Genomic DNA, 20,332 nt, shown 5'->3' with positions numbered 1-20,332 from the left:
TGCTTCCCGTCCCTGAAGATGCTTGATTCTCGCTCTGCTTTATATTGTGGGGCGAAATCATTGCAGCATTTCTGCACACAGGCATGCTCCACCTTCATTGGGCAGCACCCACAGCTCTGTATAACTGTAGGACCTACAAACAGCGCAGTGGCTAAACACAACAAAACCACCACACGACCCTCTACCCACAGGCCTGAACAAATATGAGCACAGGCTGCAAAGGCAGATGATGATTGCTCATTGATCTATTTATGCAGGACCTACAATTAGTGTGGCAATTTCTTAATTTATTTTTAATGATTTAGGGCCAGAGAGACCGCTATCAAGCCCAGACAGAGGCAACTAATTGGATGCAGCTTGTAGCCAGCACATGCCACATCTGATGCATGCAGCGTGAAAAGCAGCAGCCCAAATTCCTCAGTCACTTAGCCTCTGAGGAAACCTTGCAAAGTCAGGACTCTTGTGTGGGAAGCAGCTGACCTCTGGGTGCAGTGAGCCTCTCCTCAGAGGAAGGCTGGGCAGCACGACGGGGAATGTTTAGAGTTTGATTTCAACATGCTCCATATGCTCCCTGGGGACCAGATTTTCCAAAGCCCCTTATTTAAGTGTCATGGGGGGAGGGGGGTAATGCTTTTTGGGATCTGTGGCCTCAGCTGTGGGTGCAGATTCCTTTTGAGAATCCCGGCTACACTGGTCACCCCTCTGCCCCCGAAGTGAGTCCTAGCTCTGGTAACTCAGTTGAGGGTGGGGTTATTTTTAAAGCATCCCAGCACAGCCTCAAGGTGCGTGCTCTTCCTCTGGCTGCAGACAGCGGAGTCATCGGTAAGAAAGATGTTCGACAAGCGGATCCCTGTTAGCCACAGCTGGGTTCCTCATAGAGAACATCTCCATCTCTCCAGCTACCCAGCTGAGCCAACACCCCAGCAGCCTGTCAGCGCACGGCCCCACCTGTGAACAGCTTGGCCTGAGGGTCAGGAGGCCCTGGAGGCCCTGTCTCTGGGGAGCTTCAGCTGGGTCAAGAATCCAGACTGTTCCAGGAGCTGTGGCAGCACATTTTGCTCTTGCAAGAGGGAAGCAGAGAAAGCTCTAAGCCACCAGCCTGCACGGTGGCTGCTCCCCTCACGCAGAGCAGGCAGCGGAGAACCCATTTCCTGATCTCAGGTCCTGGCCAGGTGGTAGCAGTGCTGGCAGGAGCAGCTGAGTTGGCTGTCATTTAAAGCACACAGCCCTCGGTGGCTCTTCCAGAAACTGAGGAAATTCAGCCATTGAGCTCTCTGAACTCTCAGAGCCATCTCCCTTGGCAATTTTAGGCAAAACTAGGGCTCATGAAATGATAGGCTGACGGTACACGTGACCGGCACGTTTCTCCCTAATGTAGCTCAGCCAAGGCACCTCACCTCTCCCCTGCAGCACTCCCAGGATTTCATTCCTGGCTCCCATTTCCTTCTCAGTGAGATGCTCCATTCTGACCCGCAGCGCCCCGCTACTCCAACTCCTGTGGCCCACACACAACTCTGCCGAGGCACCTCGCAAACCATCCCAGCCTGCCCGGCTCAACACATCTCCACCAGCATCCCTTCATCCTGCCCAGCTGCATCCGCTGCCACGTAAGCACAGGATCTTTCACAGCAGGGTCGCACTACGCCAGAAGCCTGGGGGTACTTTGCACTGTGCGTGGATTGATGCCCTCGAGGAAAGGGGTTATCTAATGCACTTTAGCTGGGTCTTGCATGGAGATCTGAACTACATGGCCCCCGCAGGTGTGAGGTACAGACACCAAACCCCAGTATCCCCACCACACACAGAGCCCACAAGGAGACTGAGTGTCTACTGGTCTCAGCACCAGATGTGGAGTCAGGAGAGTTCGTTCTATTCCAGCTCTGCCACGGATTCACTGGCGGACATGCAGGCACAGAGAGGAGCAGTGTCTTGCCCAGTCTCCCCATCTGTAGTTCAAGGCTAGCGATACAGACCCAACTTAAGGGGGCTGACGGGCTGAATCCATGCACGCTCGCTAAGCACACCCGGCTCCTGAGACGCACAGTGCTAGAGGAGTCTGGGCACCGCTGCAACACTCCCAGCATTCTGGGGCTGTGGAGCTCAGAGCGAAATGGGATGGGTGAGTGAACTCCCCACCCCCTTGTTTCTGCAGTAACAGTGTGTCACACAGGCAGTAATGCCGTGCCTGTGCACATCCTGTCACACGGGCAACTTACTCCTCCTGCTCATCTGGACAGAATTCCACCAGCAAACTTTCACTGAAACCCCATCCACCCTCCTCTCCTCCCGGCCAGGGATCCGTCAGAAGCAGGATCCCCCCAACCCCATTGCATCCAGGACACACAGGGCTGCCCACATGCCACACAGCCAGTTGAACTCGGGGCACTGTTCGTAGAGTGGGGCTTGCAGAGGAGATGGGCGAAGGTTTGCACAGATGAATGACTCATTTTGGGCTGAGGCAACATGTCCCATCCTGCTCTCACTGAAACCAATGAGTAGCAGCAGGATCGGGCCCAGTGTGAGACCATGAGTTCAAGGCAGCATCTCTTTCTATGCAGAAGTGGCTTAACATAGTTTAAACTAAGGTGACAGCTGGTCTCCTACATGGCAGACACACCCCGAGGAAGGCGGAACCGGGGTATTTCAGTCCTAACCTGACTCCCAAGCAGAAAGAAATTGACATAAAACAATTCCAGGAACTCACGGTGTGTCTCACTCTGAAGCCTAACATCTCGGTGGAGTCAGTGTGAAACAATGGACACAGCTACAAGCATGGCTGGGAGCTCTTTCTGTTGAGAATATCCCCAGGTCTGCTACCATCCAGTTCTCAGCCACCTATGGCTTTTTTACACCTGGGACTTTAAAAATTACACCCAGGTGAAGAGGGTGGACATTTAGCTACTAGAACATAATCAAGACGCTGGCCCTCCCAGCACCTGCTAATGCAAGAAGCTCCCCACTCTTTAAAGATAGTAACAAAGCTTCCTAACTCCCATCAGAAGCAGGTCACTCTAATTAGCTGCATTGTAGACATGAGGAAACTGAGGCATGCCAAAGTCTCAGAGCATTTTCAGACGTGTCTACTAATTGTGGATGCCTCTGTTACTGAGACCCCAACATGGGACAACTGAGAGAGAGAGAGAGTGTGTGTGTGTGTCTCTCTCTCTCTCTTCTCCCCCCCCCCCCCTCCCCCCCTATTGCAGGTCCTCAAACAATGAAAGAGTTATTTACTGAAGGGCCATTGGTTCAGACAAACTTGACTTTGCACAGGTCTCACTGAGGAGGTTACTGTCAGTTTCTGTAGGAGCAGGAGCGGCCCTAGACTAGCTGCCAGTAACTTGGCACCCTAGGCGACCGCCTAGTTCGCCTATATGGACAGGCTGCCCCTGCGTAGGAGGAGAAATGAATAAGACTGGGACTTTTCAGCTTGGAAAAGAGATGACTAAGGGGGGATATGATAGAGGTCTATACAAATCATGAGTGATGTGGAGAAAAGTAAATAAGAAAGTGTTATTTACTCTCTCTCATAACACAAGAACTAAGGGGTCACCAAATGAAATTAACAGGCAATAGGTTTAAAACAAACAAAGGGAATTCTTTGCTAGAGAATGTTGTGACGACCAAGACTAAAACAAGTTCCAGAAAGAACTACATAAATTCATGGAGGTTAGGTCCATCTGTTTGTCAGTGCCTGGAAATGGGTGGCAGGGGATGGATCACATGATGGTTACCTGTTCTGTTAATGCCCTCTGGGGCACCTGGCACTGGCCACTGTCAGAAGACAGGATACTGGGCTAGATGGACCTTTGGTCTAAGCCAAGATGGCCGTTCTTATTATTGCTTTAATGTTAGCAGATATTTTGGAAGCGCTGTTAATTCTCATGCTTCAGGGTATAAGCCAATCTTTCCTTGTCAGAAGCTAAGAAGTTTCTTGCACCTTCCTGTGAGACATTTGGTGCTGAGCACTGCTGGAGATAGGACACTGGACTGGATGGCCCCCAACTCAGAGCCAGCATGGCAATTCCTACGTGATTTAAGCCTCAGCACCAAGGCTGATAGGAAACTACTCCTCTACCTAGAGCAAGGGAGTTGTATGGACTCTGCAGTGAGTCATTCACTCAGCATGGAACAGCGTGTCTAGTGATTACAACTGCCGATAGCATCAGAAGCTCATCCGCCAATTCCGCAGCTGACTTGCTGTGGGACCATGACACATCCCTGTTCTGTGCCTCAGTTTCCTCCTCTACAACAAAGGGACAATAGTCTTTTCCGCCTTCCATAAAGTGCAGCTGCAGGCTCTGGGATAGAAGGCAAAGGGCCAATCCAACTCCCAGAGCAGAATGTCTCCCAGTTTCTGGCTATAGTTTCTTGCTACAGGATGGCTCGATGGTCTTAACTGCTATTATTTCTTACCACTGATTTGAAACAAAATCCCAGTGGATGGGCAGCAAGTGGACATTTTCAGGGAAGGGTTCCCAGCCACTGCTGTGAATGGCAGGCATGTGCCTGCAAAGGAATTACTCGTCTCAGCAGCGCTAGGGCGACCGTCACTGCAGTGCCAATAACCAGCCTGAGCTGAGTGACTTTGGGGAACGGGAGAGGCACGACTCTCATTTCCAGCCTTCATCTGATAGGACACTGAAACCCAAATAGATTAGATACTGTGCTGAGACTCCGGTAATTAACACCGTCAAGGCCTGCCTGGCCCAGAATCCATGGGTAAATAGAACACATCAAATAGAATTACCCACCAATCCCTCCTAATGCACTTGGAGCCTGGCCCAACAGACATGTTAACATTAATATACACAATCTTATTAACTGAAGGTCATAAAAGCTGTCACAGACCAGAGATGATGAACTACCACTTCCTGGGGAGCAGGGAAGAAAGAGGAAAGAACCCAGACCCACTGCTTGCCAGGGATTCCACACTGGGATCCAAGAGAGCCTAGGAATACCCTGGAAAGGTCAGAGCCCCTGGGTGTGAAAGCATGAGAGAGGCTTTTAGTGCGAACAACAAGAGAGAGGGAATAATAAACAAACAACCCACGATACCAAGGCCACGCCTACGCTACAGAGACCAGAGCAGCATAGCTACCTGCCAGCATCACGCTGGAATGCATGACAGCCTGCATGGATGGAAGGGGGTTTTCTGTCACTGCTTCCCCCAGTAAAGTTGCTAAATCAACAAGAGCACTCTTCCAGACCCAGCTTTCACTGCCTCGAGGGTAAGGAGAGCATCACTTGGGGCCCTTTCACACCCCAGAGCAATGCAGCTAAGACTATCTCCATTTCAAGTGCACATCAGGCCTAAGAACCTGTCATCTGAGGATCTCAAAGCATGCGGCCAGAATTAACTAACGGATTATGCAGAATGGCTATGGATGGGGGGAACTGGGGCACAAAGCAAGTGTGTGGCTGTGCCCATGGTAACGCACAAGTCAATACCACAGCAGGAACAGAATTTCGGGGTCCTGGCTCCCAGCCCTTTATCCACTCATCTGCACAGGAGATGTGACATCCCCACCCCCATTGCTGGGAAGGCTGGCCCTGCGTCCTGCTGTCCCATGGTAGGCAAGGGGCCAGCCAAAACAGAGGAACCAGGGAATTCAGGCTTACTGGGACAGACAAAGTGACATGGGAGACTCAGGGAGATCCCAGTCAGGAGAGCAACTAGTGCTGCTGGGGAATCCCCCATGGCCAAGGCAAGACCCCCAGAGAGGGCTGGGAGCCAGGGGAATGTACTCACTGGGCTGCAGGCAGGAGACAGAGATGACTGATGCCCTTGCCCTGCACTCTGCCAGCTCTGCTCTACTGGACACTCCCTGATTCCTTCCCACATTCCACCCCATTTCTTGGGCCAACCTTGCGCCTGTACAGTCACCCTCTGCCCTGCAGCCTCCCTCTGCAAACCCCCTTCAAGCAGCAACCCCGCCCCAATCGCCACTCAGTCACTCTCTGTTCTTGCACCTAGGGGGAGAATATTAGACACCAAACAAACCCTGGGAAACGATATGGATAACTGTTCCCGGAGAGCCTGCCCTGCCCGACAGCTGCCAGTCCCCTCCCAGTGCCAGCTCCAAGTCTCCTGCTCCCTGCTCAGCCATGCACCTGTGAGTTACCCATCACCTTTACACTAAACTCTGCAGGGGAGGAAGCTTGCCTCCTTAATTGTCTGTACAGCCCCATGCACCCCAAAGGCACTCGATACGCTAGTCCGCCTCTGCCATGGCCAGTGCAGGACTGCGCCCGGCAGTGCATTCTCCAGCACGGCATTCAGCATGTGAGTGTGCCCACATAGGCCCGTCCTCCCCCCAGCCCGGACACACCTTGATGATCTTGGGGTCCGTACAGCGGCTGTTGCCGTTGCTGGCGTGCATCCAGCTGCTCTCGTAGGCTGGGCAGTGCTGCCGCAGGGAGCACCGCTTCTCCGTCACGCACCAGCCACACTCGAAGCGCGGATCTGCCTTGAGGCAGAGGCCACAGCTTTCACGCAGGGCCGAGCACTTGTACAGGTGAGCTGCAAGAGAAGGCAGAGGGGCTTCAGGTCATCCACGCTGGCTGACAGCCCTACAGACTGGAGGCCTCTGCTGACACCCAGCACAGGCACCGCAAAGGCAGTGGGAGGCCAGGTGCCTCACGCACACCAGTCCTACCCTCATTCCCATCCCGCGGGTCTCCAATCTCGGTGGGGTGAGGGGGTGGGAGCTCAGTATCCACAGGCACATCTGAGAGCAGAGCCTGGCAGGGGAGGTGGCATTGGTGGTTTTTATGAAGAGGGCACCTGTCCACAAGGAACTGGGCAGCATCAGCTCATTTTGCACGGGCCAGCCAAATGCCTGGGAAGAGCTAACCACTCGGGATCTGTGCTGACCAGATAGCTGGGGGTGCAGTGCGTTGCAGAGGACCCGCTTCTGGAATAAACACGTCTTGCCTAGGAGATTGGCTGGCTGAGGGCGCCGGCTCTAACCAAGCCCCAGGTGGAGGCTGAAGGACTGGGAGGCTGGCAAATGGGCTGCGGAGACAGATCACGTCCCCTGCTTACCCTGGATGTTCTGGGGGTTGTCGATGACAAAGTTTCCATTCCACACCACGGACAGGTTCACAGGCAGGTCGCTGATGTCATTCCCTTCATAGAAATACTGCAAGGGGAGAGACAAAGCAGAGCCGCGGTGTCAGTGAGGGGGGCTGATGGATGGAGAGAGGCCCAGGAATCTCTCCACTAACTTCCCCTGGGGGAGCATGGAGAAGTAAGGAAGACTTGGCTGAGTAGGGGTGGGTCTGGCACCGCTGGTGCCGTTGTACCACAACCAGCCGACGGAAGGACAAAGAGAACTCCGGCACAAGGCCTTGACTAACAAAGAAAGAACCGTCATAACGCACCGAGGGCTTCAAACAGGCAACAAGCCCCATTACCCAAAGAGAGCCCATAGCCAGCTGGAAACTGTGCCTGTGCAGGGAACAACAAACAGATAACCCTCGGCACACCCGCACCTGCAGCAGCTAGAAGACAGGCTGGGGGACTTTGCTGCATGGGGCAGGATTCCTGAGGATCCTGCGGCATGAGTGGGTTCAAGCCCACAGATCCAAGCACCATGAGGACAGGAGATGGGAGAGCACAAGAGGTGCCTGGGACACCGAGCTCACAGGCACCTGGCAGGCAGGGCCATGCTGTACAGAGGTTGCTTGACGTGGGCACTCGGTGACCCCTTCCCTACTCACACTGCCCTTCTCTAGCACTTCCCAGCTGAGGAGTGGCACAGCCACCCTGGCATGCCCCACCTGGGGATGGGGAGGGGAGCTGCTTTCCATGGCATTGTGTCCTAAGGTGGCAGCTTCTCTCTCAGGGGCCTTTCCTTGCTCCTCGGGTGCTGCAGGCCAGGAGTACTAGCCCATCTCAGGGGTGCAGAGCTGAGGAACCCACTGCCTTTGGGGTCTCCTGCACCTCCCACCCCCACTGACACCCTTTACGCCTAACTTGCAGGCCCCCTCCCCGCTGCTTCCGGACTGGGCCTCTCATGGTGCTAACAACCCACCACAACCCGGATTCAAAACCGCACATCAGGAACTGGAGCAGCCAAACCCTGGAGCACAGGGGCTGCTTCCCTGGGAGCAGCGAACTGGGCGGGATAGCCCCTGCTTGCCGCAGCTTCAACACTTGCACTCGCTCATGGAACAAATCCCTAAGACAGTCCTCACCAGAGCTCCTGCAGCCCAGAAACGGGGCCATTCTGGGCACAACATGTGAGGGGGGGGGGGCTGCTTCGATTAATTACCCCTCAGTCCTCACACTAGATAGGCCGCAACTAGAGGAAGGAGCGCTTTCCCTGGCAGCCTGTTTAATGGAAGGGTTATGCTGCCCAAGCCTTGGCAGAGGTTGGAGATGTCTTTCTGCCCTCTGCAGAGCACAGACACACCCCTCCCCTCAACGCCTGGATTGCAAAGCCCAGAGAACTCAAGCTCTGGGGAGGGAGCAGTTCAAAGAGGCAGAACGCAGAGATCAGAGCTTTAGCAAACTGCTCGTCCTGCCCCAGGCCTCCTCCCCATCAACACTACCTTGCTTCTAACCTGAGCCAAACTCCTGACAGCCCCACGCCCCGTCCCTACACAGCCCCTGCACGCAGGCGGAGGATCAATCGATACACAGACAGGAAGGCAGTCGGAACCTTCCCTGACAGCTAACGACCTCCTCTGGCGAGAGATTCTCTGCTCCTCTCTGGAGAAAATGACAGGCGTGTCAGGAGAGATTAAATGAATGATTCATGGGTTGCTGGAGTTTGTTAGGGAGCCCCGTATACAGCCGCATTGGCTCTCTTTGGCTCAGACCCCACGCCCAACCCATGCCAGTTACTCTGCTGACCAGCTTCACCGCCTGGGTGTGATGACAGGGGTAGCAGGTAAGTGGCAGCACTGCCCCTTGGTCCATCCCAGTGCCAGCTCACTGTTTGTCTCAGAGGAAACTCAAGTGATTCATTGTGATGGGATCAGATAGCAGTACTGGTAGTGGGGAAAGGGGTGGTCAAGGGGCTTTCTCCTGCCAGGGAGCCAGCAACACCTCTGCACCCCCTTGCCTGAGCTGTCATTTACCACATTGTATTAGATAAGCAACTTTTCATGCAAGAATCTCAGAGCTTGCTACACATGGGGAAACTGAGGCAGGGAGTGAGCGGCGGGAGGAGGTGAGTCACCTGAGTTCATACAGTGCATCAGTGACAGAGCTGGGAATAAAACCTAGGAGTCCTAAGTACCAACCCTGAGCTTCCATCCGTGGGAAGCAGCAGCACTAGGCAGAAGCACATAGCTTGGGCAGCAGCGGCATGAGTCCAACAGTGACAGCCCAAACCTGGCTCCCTGCAGACAAGAGCCATCCTTCCTGGGGCTGGGTACCCTGGAGGCTCTGCCCTCCACAGCAGCAGGAGTTATTGGGACTCACACTAGGCTCGGGAGCACACACTAGCTGGATGCAGAGATAAGGACAAGGGCCTGATTTGGACAGTACCTGCCTTTTCACAGATGTGTAAGCGTGTATCCCGCACTAAACGCATGCGCACTGGGCAAGGCCCGACTCTGCAATGGAAACAGACTGGCTCCTGGGCTGCTTACTGGCCAGGGAGCTTCCAGGGGAGACCAGGAAATCCTGCATCCTGACCACCCTTGCACGGACACTGAAGACCCTATAGCACCTTCACCCTGCAATCCTTAGCCATCCCCAGTAAAATGTTGCTGTGCACCTGCTGGCCACTGCCCTTCCCCCCAGAGGTGGCTGGATTTCAGCAGTGCTGCATGTACGTATGCTTGTCTGTACAGGTGCACAGTGGGAACTGGGGTAGGGGGTGCTAAGGGAATAAGATACTAGCAGCCTGTTGACACACCACCACAGCACAGCCAAAAGGGTTAGGACTCAGAAAGGAGCCTATAGGAGGAATCATAGAATACTAGAATTGGAAGGAGCCTTGAGAGATCATCAAGTCCAGTCCCCTGCCCTCAGGGCAGGACCAAGAATGGTTGATATCATCCCTGATAGATGTCTAGCTGACCTGCCCTTAATTATCTCTAGAAACAAAGATTCCACAGCCTTCCTAGGCAATTTATTCCAGTGTTTAACCATGCTGACAGTTAGGAAGTTTTTCCTAATATGTGGAGATATACCTATCTCATAGAGCTGGAAGGGACCTTGAAAGGTCAGCAAGTTCAGTCCCTTGCCCTCACAGCAGAACCAAATACCCTCCCTGACAAATTTGCCATAGATCCCTAAATGACCTTCTCAAGGATTGAACTCATAACCCTGGGTTTAGCAAATCAATACTCAACCCACTGAACTAGCTCTCCTAATATGCAACCGAAACCTCCCTTGCTGCTGTTTAAGCCCATTGCTACTTGTCCTCTCCTCAGAGGCCAAGAAGAACAATTTTCCCCCTCCTTCCTGTGATACCCTTTTAAATACCTGAAAACTGTTATCACATCCCCACTCAGTCTTCTCTTTTCCAAAGTAAACAAGCTCAATTCTTTCAGTCTTCCCTCATAGCTCCTGTTTTCTAGACCTTTAATCATTTTTGTTGCTTTTCTCTGGATCTTCTCCAATTTCTCCATATCTTTCTTGAAATGTGGTGCCCAGAACTGGACACAATACTCCAGCTGAGGCCTAACCAGCGAACAGTAGAGCAGAAGAATGACTTCTTGTGTCTTGTTCACAACACTCCTGTTAATGCATCCCAGAATCATGTTTGCTTTTTTTTTGCAACCGTGGCACACTGTTGGCTCATATTTAGCTTGTGGTCCACTATGACACCTAGATCTCTTTCTGCCATACTCCTTCCTAGACAGTCACTTCCCATTCTGTATGTGTAAAACTGATTGTTCCTTCCTAAGTAGAATACTTTGCATTTGTCCTTATTTACCTCAGACCATTTCTCCAGTTTGTCCAGATCATTTTGAATTATGACCCTATCCTCCAAAGCAGTTGCAACCCCTCCCAGCTTGGTATCATCTGCAAACTTAATAAGCGTACTCTCTCTGCCATCATCTAAATGGCTGATGAAGATATTAAACAGAACCAGTTCCCTGCGGAACCCCACTTGTTATGCCTTTCCAGCATGACTGTGAACCATTTAATAACTACTCTCTGAGAACGGTTATCGAGCCAGTTATGCACCCACCTTATAGTAGCCTCATCTAAGTTGTATTTGCCTAGTTTATTGATAAGAATATCATGCAAGACCATATCAAATGCCTTACTAAAGTCTAATTATACCACATCCACCGCTTCTCCCTCATCCACAAGACTGGTTATCCTATCAAAGAAAGTTATCAGATTGGTTTGACATGATTTGTTCTTTACAAATCCATGCTAGCTGTTACCTATCACCTTATTTTCTTCCAGATACTTGCAGATGAATTCCTTGATTACCTGCTCCATTATCTTCCCTGGCACAGAAGTTAAACTGACTGGTCTGTAGCTTCCTGGTTTGTTCTTATTTCCCTTTTTATAGATGGGCACTATATTTGCCCTTTCCCAGTCTTCTGGAATCTCTCCCCACTTCCATGATTTTTCAAAGATGATAGCTAAAGGCTCAGATATCGCCTCTATCAGCTCCTTGAGTATTCTAGGATGCATTTCATCAGTCCCTGGTGACTTGAAGACATCTGACTTTTCTAAGTGATTTTTAACTTGTTCTTTTTTTATTTTAACTTCTAAACCTACCCCATTCCCACTAGCATTCACTGTTAGGCATCCCTTCATCATCAAACTTCTAGATGAAGACTGAAACAAAAAAATCATTAAGCATCTCTGCCATTTCCAAGTTTCCTGTTATCATTTCTCCCTCCTCACTGAGCAACGGGCCTACACTATCCTTGGTCTTCCTCTTCTTTCTAGTATATTTACAGAATGTCTTCTTGTTACCTTTTATGTCTCTAGCTAGATTGAGCTAGTTTTGTGCCTTTTCTTTTCTAATCTTGCCCTTGCACAGGTGTGTTGTTTGCTTATATTCATCCTTTGTAATTTGACCTAGTTTCCACTTTTTATATGACTCCTTGTTGATTTTTAGATCATGAAAGATCTCCTGGTTAAGATAAGGTGGTCTCCTGCCATACTTTCTATCTTTCCTACGCAATGGAGTAATTTGCTTTTGGGCCCCAATAATGTCCCTTTGAAAAACTGCCAATTCTCTTCAGTTGTTTTTCCTCTTAATCTTGCTTCTTGTGGGACCTTACCTACCAGCACTCTGAGTTTACTAAAATCTGCCTTCCTGAAATCCATTGTCTCTATTTTGTTGTTCTCCCTTCTACCATTCCTTAGTATCATGAACTCTATGATTTCATGATCACTTTTACCCAAATTGCCTTCCACTTTCAGATTTTCAACCAGTTCCTCCCTATTTATTAAAATCAAAACTATAACAGCTTCCCCCCAGCAGCTTTCTCAACCTTCTGAAATAAAAAATTGTCTCCAATGCAGTCCAAGAACATATTGGATAATCTGTGCCCTGCTGTGTTAACCTGTAGTGTAGATGTATCCTTTGCTGGAAGATGCAATGCAAATGAAGCACGGATTAACATTTTCTATGCTTTATTTGCATAATCTCTTCTGATCCGTTTTTGCACAAGAGGTTTTTGTGCAAAAACAAGCAGTGTGGACAATTTCTTTTTGCACAAAACCCCCTTTCTGCACAAGATCCTTATGCCTCAAAAAAGGAGGTATAAGGATCTTGTGCAAAAGAGGGTTTTTGCACAAAAAGGAAACATCCACATTGCTTGTTTTTGCACAAAAACAGATTGGAAGAGATTATGCAAATGAAGCACGAGAAAATGCTAATCTGCGCTTCATTTGCATTGCCTCTTCCGGCGAAACCTGTAGTGTAGACGTAGCCTGAGTTTTCAACAGATGTCTGGATAGTTGAAGTCTCCCATCACCACCAAATCTTGCACTTTGGATGATTTTGTGAGCTGTTTAAAAAAAGCCTCATCCACCTCTTCTGACGAGGTAGGTGGTCTGTAGCAAACCCCTAGCATGATATCACCCTTGCTTTTTACCCCTTTTAACCAAACCCAGAGACGCTCAACAAGTCTGTCCCATAAGAATATTACAAGGGAACATTTTTTGTGCTCATGGCAGACAGCCCTACACTCTGTGCCAGTGCACACCCTGAATGAGCTGCCTCTCGGGCAGCTGCAGTCGCCTGCTAGCTAGGAAGGGGACATATGTCTTGGCCTTTCTGGGTGGGACAAAAAGCACAGGTGAGAGGGACAGTAACTGTTCCTGGACTGTGCTGGCCCCAGCTAGGTGCCTGCCTGAAGACAGTATGGGGTAAATCTCAGGGGTGGTGTTTGATCTCTGAGCAATGTAAAAACTGGGCTCCATGCTCTATGGTCACAGGAGTAGATGGGAGGAGAAGCTGTTCTTTATGGCTTCTCTGAGGCTGGGCCAGAGACCGGATTGCACCAGGCCCCTGGCCCCATTATTTGTGCACCCAGAAGAGATGGGGGCCTTCTCCTCCTCTGAACCTGTGCACTGTGGTTATTGGGTTCTCTCTCCTTTAACCCAGCTGTTGGGCTAAGAAGCTCCCCCTGTGCTTCTCTGGAGATTAGCCAAGAGGGAGCACCCAGCACCTCATCGCAAACCAACTGCCCTACAAAGCCAGAAAGCCAGGCTGGCCCACCTCCCTCCCACATGGTGTCTCAGTGCAGGAGACACGCCAGCCCCACTGCTGACTGATGCACATGGCTCTGCTTTACTGGAGCTATTCACTTCTTCCTCAGGCTCCCAAAAGCTAGAGGGGCAACAGAGAGTTGCTGAACAAGAGGCAGGAGGGTGGCCCTGGAGACGGTGCAAAAGAACCCTGCTCCCAAGCCAAGGCAGAGGCAGCAGGTGACACGGGCAGTAGTACTTGGGGTCAATTCAGATCTTACTGTACAGCCTGCCCTACCAACCGTGGGTCTGCCCCACCTGGGCTGTCCCACTGATTACAATCCACGTGCACACACAGCTTTAATCCCGAAAGAGCCAAATCCCTTGATTAACAATAGGCCAAATTCAGTCGCCCTGAAGCGCTGGCATACATGTGTACACCAGGCCAATGGCCCTCTGCATGCACGGATCACTGCCCACTGGTAAAATGCAGCCACCTCGGGGGAGGAATGCAGCTGCTGCTTAGTGGTGCCCGGTAGTTTATGACAGGAAGTAAAAAATGACACATCCAATTGAAACCTCCACTCGGATGTTCATTAGCATAAACCCCCACAAATCCTATTTTCCAACTCAGCTGAAAGCCAACCTCTTCAGCGGAACAGCACTGCCACCATCAACACCCTAGTGAGCTCCAGTACAGACCCCTTCTTGGCTGAGTCAGCACCACTGCTGCATGAGGTGCCTCCTTGGCGGTCCAGGGAAGGCCACTCAGGTCTGAGCTCCACAGGCCTTGCCCGCTGGTCCCAGGATGACAGAGCCAGAAGGGAGTAGAGTTCAGATCTTTGCAGTGTAGCCTTCCCCGTCCTACCTCCACCTCCACAGGTGGGCAGAGCCTAGAGGTCCCCTAAGAGGGATGCGCTCTGGGGTGGTCTGGGTAAGATGCACATTAATGCGTGAAGACCATCAATTGGCAGTTGGGGGAAGCGGGAGGTGGGGGAAGGGCAATGGAGCAGGATTTAGCTGTGACGAGCAGCGTGGCAGCCTAAGTGAAATTGGCATTTTCAATTTGTACTCTGACATGTCTCATTTGAGGCCCTGGCATCTCGGGAAGGCATGCAGCCTGCAGCTGTCCGGAACACTTATTTGCATCTCTCTGCCCCAGCTCCTTTTGGAAATGAGTTCCTTCTTGGGGGGAAGAGGAGAGATGGGAGAGAAGAGATGATTAACCCTTCATGTACCACCTATGGAGACAGCAACTGGCACATGTGGAAGGATGGTAGGGGATAGACTCAAGATGTCTCTGGAAGAACCACCCTCCCCACTCAGCTCTGAGACAGCTGGACTGAGGTTCTGAACATACAATGGCGTATGATCCAGGCCAGGAAGGGGGCACTGGCAGAGAGTCACAGTCTGAGCAGAGTAAAGGGCAAGGTGAAATAGAAACTAACGACAGGAAGGGTCTCCAAGCTGCACACACTGCCGGCTCTTGCGCTGCCGAACGAATGAATGACTGTGACTAATGTTGACAGTTCTCCCCTGGTTCTGAAGCTCACGTTGGTAATATATTACCTTCGCTGCTGAGATGAGCTGAAGCCATGCAACCCAGATTGCAATTACAGACACCCCTGGCCCTACAGGAGATTCGGAGCCAGGGTTTCAGTTCAGCCCTTCATGTCGATGGGAACAGTTGGCTTGAGATTAGGAGCCCTGTGTGTCCATGTCAGGCTGCAAACACCACTGCGAATGTGCTGCCTTTTGCCTTACTCATGATCTGTCTGCATCAAGGCTGGGCTGATGTTCCAAAGGCTGGGGGCAATAGAAGAACCACAGAGGGTAGCTAAAGACCAATCCTTTGAAATCTTATTCAAGGCAGAAGACTGGTCTCTGCCCAGAAGAACTGCTTTATGAAGTGGGGAGATCATCTCGGCCACAAAGCCACCCTCAGGGGTTTCGGCTCCTGTGGGGAAGTTGGCCAGGGTCCGGCTGACGGAGAGGAATGGTTTTTAAAGGGCAGGGTCTGGCCTGTTTGGGGGCCTGTAATGGGATGGTTGCCTTGCACTGGAATGAAGAGATTTAAAACAGTGATAGACGCCTGAAGCTGAAAGCCAATTGGGAGAGGGTTTGTGGCAACCAATCAGAGCCCAGCAGGGCTGTGTAAGAGAGGATGGCTGGCCAGGAGGAGCTCACTCTTGGTCCAGGTCTGGAGGGAGAGAGACCCAGCTTCCTACTAGCAGGATACCTTGGACAAAGCAGTGCTGGGGGAAAGGCAGAGTGAGCCAGAGGAGCTCAGGCCTGAATAAACCCCAAGCTGAGGCCCAGTGACGGTACTAAGGTCGCAGAGGAGCAACTGGGCAGGAGAAGGCAGCCGGACCACACCCCCTTGCCAATGATGAGTGGCCATTTCAGACTGCATTTTACCCGAGGCAGGGGCTAGATGATGAGTGGCAGTGGGTCACTGAGGCAAGGTTGATACAGGGAGTTGGGGTTCCCTGGGAGGGGAGGACCCCAGAGCGTGGGGCACAGCGGCAGGGCAGTATCTGGGGTGAAGAGGGCCACGGTCTGGGTCCTGATGTGTGATAGAGAACAGACAAAAAAGGGTAATAATGTGTGAGACACCCCCAGAAGAGGGAGCTCTGAGGCTGGACTGAGCTAATTCCCGGAATGACCAGCTAAAGGCAGCGAGCTGGTGAGTCACAACTTGCTACAGGGCCCTTTCCTACAGTCCACCAGGGAGAGACCGTTCACCACATCAGAGCCTGTGTTAGGAGGCAGCACGGTGCCTCCCTGCACGGAGATGCCCCCCAAGGGCTCACAAGGGAGGGTAACACAGGAAGTGAGGGCAGCTGCAGGTTCAGCTGTGTGTGTTCTTGTATGATCTGCACCCTCCTAGGCTTTCCATGATTAAGGGTAAAAGTTTGACTGAGCAACGTGTCCATGTATTGGCTGCTTCACAAATGCTGGGCACCCATGGAGGCTGAAACTGGAAATCAGGCACTTCACACATTTGGGCTGCAGTTCTGGGAAGGGTTCCCTCTAATTGTTCCCACCCCAGAACATAAAAAAACAAAATTCATGCAGTGGGGGTGGGGCCAAGGGGTTTGTACTGGGGGAGAGGGCTCAGGCATGAAGCCGAGGGTTGGGATGCAAGGCTGCGGGGATGCTGGCTGGGGGTGCGGGCTCAGGTGGAGCCAGGCTTGGGGTGAAGGGGGGGTTCTGGGGCTACTACAAGGAGAAAGGACTCCCTCAGCTCTCTCCTCACACCAGCTAGGGGGTGAATAACACCTCTCCCCACAGTGGCAGCTCTAGGGCTGGGCCATCCTGGCCACGGCACGGTCTGGGCTGGAGGTGGAGCCAGGCTAGGTTGGGGGTGGGGTAGCCCACTCCATCTGCCACAGATCCCTCCCTGTGTGGCTTCCTAGAATGCCTGTACAGTGCTAACTAGGAACAGGGAACGGGGCGTGTCTGAGTAAACGGGGAATACAAGCCTGGGGGCTGGACAGAGGATTCCAACAATCACAGGGCGGTGACCCTCTGAGGGTGCCTAGAGATGCCAAATTTGGGGCAGTGTTTGGACTCCACTCAGGCTGCAGGCGTTGAAATAGCCCAGGGATTCACAACAGCAGTTGCTTGGATTCTACTCACAGTCATCCTAGCATGTGGGCAGGAAGGGGGCTCGGCAGGATCTGCAGCACAATTTGAAGGATCCCATAGTGCCTGCACCACTGAAATGCAGCCCTTTCCGGCACAGAGAGGGGCAGCCACTGGCACATACCACAACCTTGTGGCCTAAGGTTCAGTGAGAAGTGCTGTAGAACCAACATGCCCCAGAGCAGACAGCAGCTGAGTTGTTAAGGGCTTGCCTAACACAACCCCCTCCCCCCAGCAAACTGTATGGAATGCAATCCACAGCACTTGCTAGGACCCACAAGCCACCACTGCCAGGGTCCTCACCCAGAAGTGGGAGTTTCCTCCTAATCCCAACGCCAGGGAAAGCCAATAGCCAACTCCCAGTTCCCTGCACTTCCTTCCAGACCCTCCTGCCTCATGGAGCACACAGTTTCAGGCCCCTTCCTCCAGCACAAAGCTCCCTTAGCAAACCAATGCTGAGAGGGCCAGACTCCAGAGGCTCTAACAAGAGAGCCACAGCAGATGTGAGCGCGTCCCTCCTCAGTTCACGGCACCTCTGCTACATTCCACTGATTGCATTAGGTCTGCGTCCCCTCCTGCAGGGCAGCCAGCAGCACACACGGGGAACACGCTGCTCTGTTCAGAAACAGACCATAGCAGCCTGCTGGTTGTTTCGATGGTCACTTAGCTGGGGAGCCCAGCAGCTCTTGCTGCAGAGAAGAGGGAGAGGGGGCTGTAAAGGGCTGTGAATTATTAAATCCTGTTGTTCAAGACGTTCTTACATGTGCTCTGATCTCTTTCAGCCACTCTAGGAAACTCCCTGGGAAAACAAGTGCTTGTTCCTTTGGCCTCAGCTTCTCCTGGGCCAATTTGGCAGTTGACCATCTCCCCATGACTCAGCCGGAGGGAGGCCAAGCCAGCCTTTTTGGTCCTGCCAGAACTGCCGTGTCTCCTTGAATGCTACATATAGGACGGGAGCCCAACACGTATCCTGAAACCCAGCGGGAGAAGCCAGGGAAAGTGGGTGTGTAGGAGAAGTGGTGGGGAAAGCAGCCAGTGAATCTTCTCTCAGGCCAAGAGTCTGACACCACAGGCTAAAGTTACATAAGCACAGCCAAAACCTCTCCCCTCCTTACACCCTGCTTGTTCTTTCACATCCATACCAACCTGAGGAGCTGGAGAATCTCCTTTCATTCCTTCCAGGGTCTGCCCTCTTTGTGACTGACCTACATTAACAATGTAATCATGGCAATGGGCTAGAGGGGATCTCCGGCTATTTGCAGCTCTGCTATCCAGGATTTCCCTCCTCCTCCTCCTGATTCCATTCCCCCCCAAAAAAACCAACCAACTCCTAAACACCTTCTCAGGGATGGAGCTGCAGCTGATTTCAGGGACAATGTCAGCAGATCTCTAGGGACAAGCCAACAGGTCAGAATACTGTCGTGACAGGTGTTTAGATATGACCATGACAGTCACCAGAGAAATACTCTAGACAGAATAGGGCCTTGCACCATCTCCTAGGCCTGTGTACAACACAACCATTTTGATCAGGTGCTGTACAAGTGTACAGGCCATAAAGTAATAGGCAGAGGGAATCAGACACTGGGTTTAGAGGTACCAGATAAGAGGTTCATTGCAGTTAAAAGTGAATGAAAGCATGTGGTGTTGTGTTTTTGTTTGACTGGTTGGGTTTTTGGGTAATTAATGATAGCAGATTCCCATGAGAGGAGCCAGGTGGATTTCACAAATCAGTATTTCCCCAAAGATGCACTGAATGGCTTTTTATCCCGCAGTGTCTGAGATTGGGGCTCCGAGCTATTTTCTCCTACACGAGTTGATAGCATTACTGACACCTACGGCAGACCTAGGAAGCTGCTACATTCCATACACGGAGTTACTGGTCATGACTGTTACAAAGGAAACAGATTCCTGACCTCAGGACTTGGCAGTTAAGCGAAGAGGTGGCTGATTTCCAACCTATTTATTGTTGTTGAAGGCTACACAGATGCGTTCGGTGCCCATTCTGGAATTAGGGTTACCGACTTTGGCTGCACAAATTCCTGGAGGGTTCATCACATGATGTTATCTTTAATTAAAGATTAATTGTTCATTCCTGGAAACTCCAGAACAATCCTGGAGGGTTGGAGACCCTGAATTCCAAACAGTATTTGTATGTCAATGTAAAGATTTTATTTAATAACGTGAACTCTCACATGTCCATAAGGGCAAAAGCTCTGCCCTTAAAAGACTACACAAAGTAACCAGTTAACCCTCCCAGCTTCCCCTCAGGAGGCAGGGAAGTGCATTCTTATCTTCTGTGTTTTTCAGATGACGGAATGAAGTATAGACAGGGGAAGTGACTTGGAGCAGGCAAATGTTAGTGCCAAGCCCGGGACTGTCATGTTCCTGGATGCCAGACCCATGCCCAGACTCCTGTACCATGCCACTTCCAGTTCCCCTTTAACCTGTGCTCCCTCTGCTGGGCGGACTGAGTCACTGATGCACAAGGGCAGCTGGAGAGTTCAGTGACTCATGTTGCTTAGACCAAAGTTCCCAAACCACAGCCATGGAGAGCCAGCCCATCACATGGTGCAGGCTCCTCCTGGTGTTATCCATTAAACACTTTGCTAGGCTTAGGTGCCCAGTAAATCAATTGCTATGTAGCCAGCTGGCTGTTCCATTCTGAGATGGCAGGGAATGGGGAAGGAGGCAGAGTTTGGGCAAATGGGGAGTCCAGAGCGGACTCTTGTACATTTCAAAGGAGAATGTGGAAGGGCCTATCGACTAGTCAAGTAGTCGATGGAAATTCCACCGACTACTCAACTAGTGAATTAACCACTAGTTAACACCCTTACCAGGAACAAGGAGAGGTGAGTCCATCATGGTGTCCCAGCCAGGCATGTAGAGCAGAGCGCGCTGGAGAGGAAGGGTCTAATAAGTAAAAAGTCTCCAGCTACGCAGTATTTCTTCTTAATGGGGGCTCAGTCAGCTTGATGCTAATTTGTATATTTGTACAACATAGTTCTGATGAATTGCCATTGAACTCACCTGAATAAGAGTAATTTTACCAGCTGTCCC

General features: G+C 51.5%; 1 protein-coding gene across 6 annotated transcripts in view; it reads right to left on the bottom strand.

Annotated features, from left to right (window-relative positions):
* The window catches only part of PLXNA1 (plexin A1), a 356,659-nt gene that overhangs the window by 73,586 nt on the left and 262,741 nt on the right, over window positions 1-20,332 (bottom strand). For all 6 annotated transcript variants that reach the window (XM_075938783.2, XM_075938786.2, XM_075938785.2 and 3 more), the window contains 2 exons: window positions 7,046-7,142; window positions 6,330-6,520 (listed from right to left, as the gene is read on the bottom strand). In XM_075938783.2, coding sequence (XP_075794898.1) covers window positions 6,330-6,520; window positions 7,046-7,142 — 288 coding nt within the window. The remainder of the gene's footprint in view (window positions 1-6,329; window positions 6,521-7,045; window positions 7,143-20,332) is intronic.

Source organism: Pelodiscus sinensis, chromosome 11 (genome assembly GCF_052426305.1).
Source record: "Pelodiscus sinensis isolate ZL-2025 chromosome 11, ASM5242630v1, whole genome shotgun sequence".
NCBI classification, from domain to species: Eukaryota; Metazoa; Chordata; order Testudines; family Trionychidae; genus Pelodiscus; species Pelodiscus sinensis.
This window is presented reverse-complemented; position numbering and strand designations above follow the sequence as displayed.